General features: G+C 53.6%; 1 protein-coding gene across 1 annotated transcript in view; it reads left to right on the forward strand.

The window, feature by feature from the left end:
• EMC10 (ER membrane protein complex subunit 10) overlaps positions 1–1964 on the forward strand; it is a 6382-nt gene that overhangs the window by 571 nt on the left and 3847 nt on the right. Inside the window, exons 2-3 of the mRNA XM_010849730.1 lie at positions 1079–1151; positions 1817–1914. Coding sequence (XP_010848032.1) covers positions 1079–1151; positions 1817–1914 — 171 coding nt within the window. The remainder of the gene's footprint in view (positions 1–1078; positions 1152–1816; positions 1915–1964) is intronic.

Here is a 1964-nt window from a genome sequence, read left to right on the forward strand (position 1 = left end):
CCGGCGATCGTGGTCTTGGGTCTTTAGGTCGGTTAAGGTGGGAACGAGGCTGCGCAGGGCCGGGAGGGAAGGCGAGATGAAAACCGTTCAAAGCGAGGCTGCAGTCCTGCGCATGCATGAGGCCTGGGAGAAAGCGAGAGGTTAGGAAGGTTCTGCTGCTGCTGCTGCTGCTGCTAAGTCGCTTCAGTCGTGTCCGACTCTGTGCGACCCCATAGACGGCAGCCCACCAGGCTCCCCCATCCTTGGGATTCTCCAGGCAAGAACACTGGAGTGGGTTGCCATTTCCCTCTCCATAGGAAGGCTCTAGCTTGTGAATATGCATAAGGGGGCGGGGCTCGGTTGGGATTTTGGCACGAGGGCTCTTGGTGCGGTGAAAACTCGGCTTCACCCAAAGAGGAGATCGGGGCAAGACTTTAAGTTTCGAACGCTTGGGATCCGCAGTCATGAATATGCTTGAGGAGGTGTGGCCCGGGTGGAATCTTGGCAAATCAGACGTCGGGGCGGCTAAAATGAAAATGGCGAGGGGGCTCTCGAGAGAATGGAGGAGTTCCGTCTCCCGCATACGCGTGGGGTGGGCGGAGTGTTGAGCTCAAGGATTAAAATCTGGAACTAGGTAGCGCAGGCTTGAGGGTGGAGAGTTGAGTATGCAGAGGTAGGAGAAATTTGGAGAGCTGGAGAAAAGGAAGGCCTGAAATCTTGAATTTGCTTGATGGCGGCATCGTGACTGTTGAGGCTTAAGGTGACATCGAGGTCATTTGAATATTAGGTTGGGAAGGCTATCCTTTAACTCATGAATATTTATGATGCTAGGCGTGAAAGTGACCTGGAGGTAGTTGCCTTGAAAATGAGGCAACTGGTTTGCAGGCTCTGGTTTTCTGAGGCCCATCCAGATCATAAATTTTCATGAAATGGTCAGATTCCGGTGGAATCGTGAGCATGCATCAGTGTTTGGATATGGGTATGAAAATAAGGCTCTTCCAGCAAGCAGCCTACGGGTCTGTCTGTCCTGGGGTTCCTGGATCCTGCCGGACTGAGGACTCTGATGGTCCTTAAGTGGGTCCCTTTTTATCACTCGCAGGTGGGGGTGGAAGGTCGAGAAGGTGAGGGCTGCGGCACCGTGGGGCTGCTACTGGAGCACTCATTTGAGATCGGTGAGTCCAACAACGTCCTGACCTGGACACTTATCCACTGCCCTGTGAATTCAGGTGCCTCCCCATGTGAAACACGTCGTCCATTCACTCACAGCTTTGCACTTGGGAGTGTGTTTGCATTAACACGGGGGAGTTGGATGGGGGAAGAATAGAAGCTCTGTCTTTGAATACCCCTATACTGGTAAGAAAAATGCCAGTGTCAGAAAGGTCACTGTGGTGGTAATAAGCTCAGAGCAGCCTTTCCTGACCAGTTGTCCCGTGCCCTGCCCTTGTGGGTAAATGCTCCTCCTGTATTAACTCAGACATCTTCAGACTAGTCATGCAAATAGGAGGGGTTAGGGATAGCTCCATTTTCCAGAAGAGCAAACCGAGGTGCAGAGGAACATCAGACAAGGTCCTTTTACAAGTGAATAACAGAGCCAGTACCTGCTCTAAAGCCCAGCTTAAACTGCGCTAATGCAGGCATCCAGACTCCCATAGATGTCAGTGCAGCCCAGGGGTTCATAATGCAGTCTGAGGACCCAGACTCTGGTGGGGCGGGGGGGGGCATTCATGATAACCACTGAAGCTGGGACCCTCTGCAGACCTCTCCAGTCAGAGCCTGGCATCTGCCCAAGAAAGCCTGGCCTTGGGAGTGCCCAAGCTCTGTACACCATGATCTGCAGCTGGGGAAGCTGAGGGCCAGATAGGTTATGTGAGCGACCCCGGGTCACCTGGCAAGTTGGAGGCCAGGTTTAGGAGCTCTGGGGTCCGGGCACCTATCGTGGGCAAGACACGGTGGTGGTGTCCCCAGAGCTCCTAAACAGATCGGAA

The sequence above is a fragment of the Bison bison genome, unplaced genomic scaffold, assembly GCF_000754665.1.
Source record: "Bison bison bison isolate TAMUID 2011002044 unplaced genomic scaffold, Bison_UMD1.0 scf7180017864285, whole genome shotgun sequence".
Taxonomy (NCBI): Eukaryota; Metazoa; Chordata; class Mammalia; order Artiodactyla; family Bovidae; genus Bison; species Bison bison.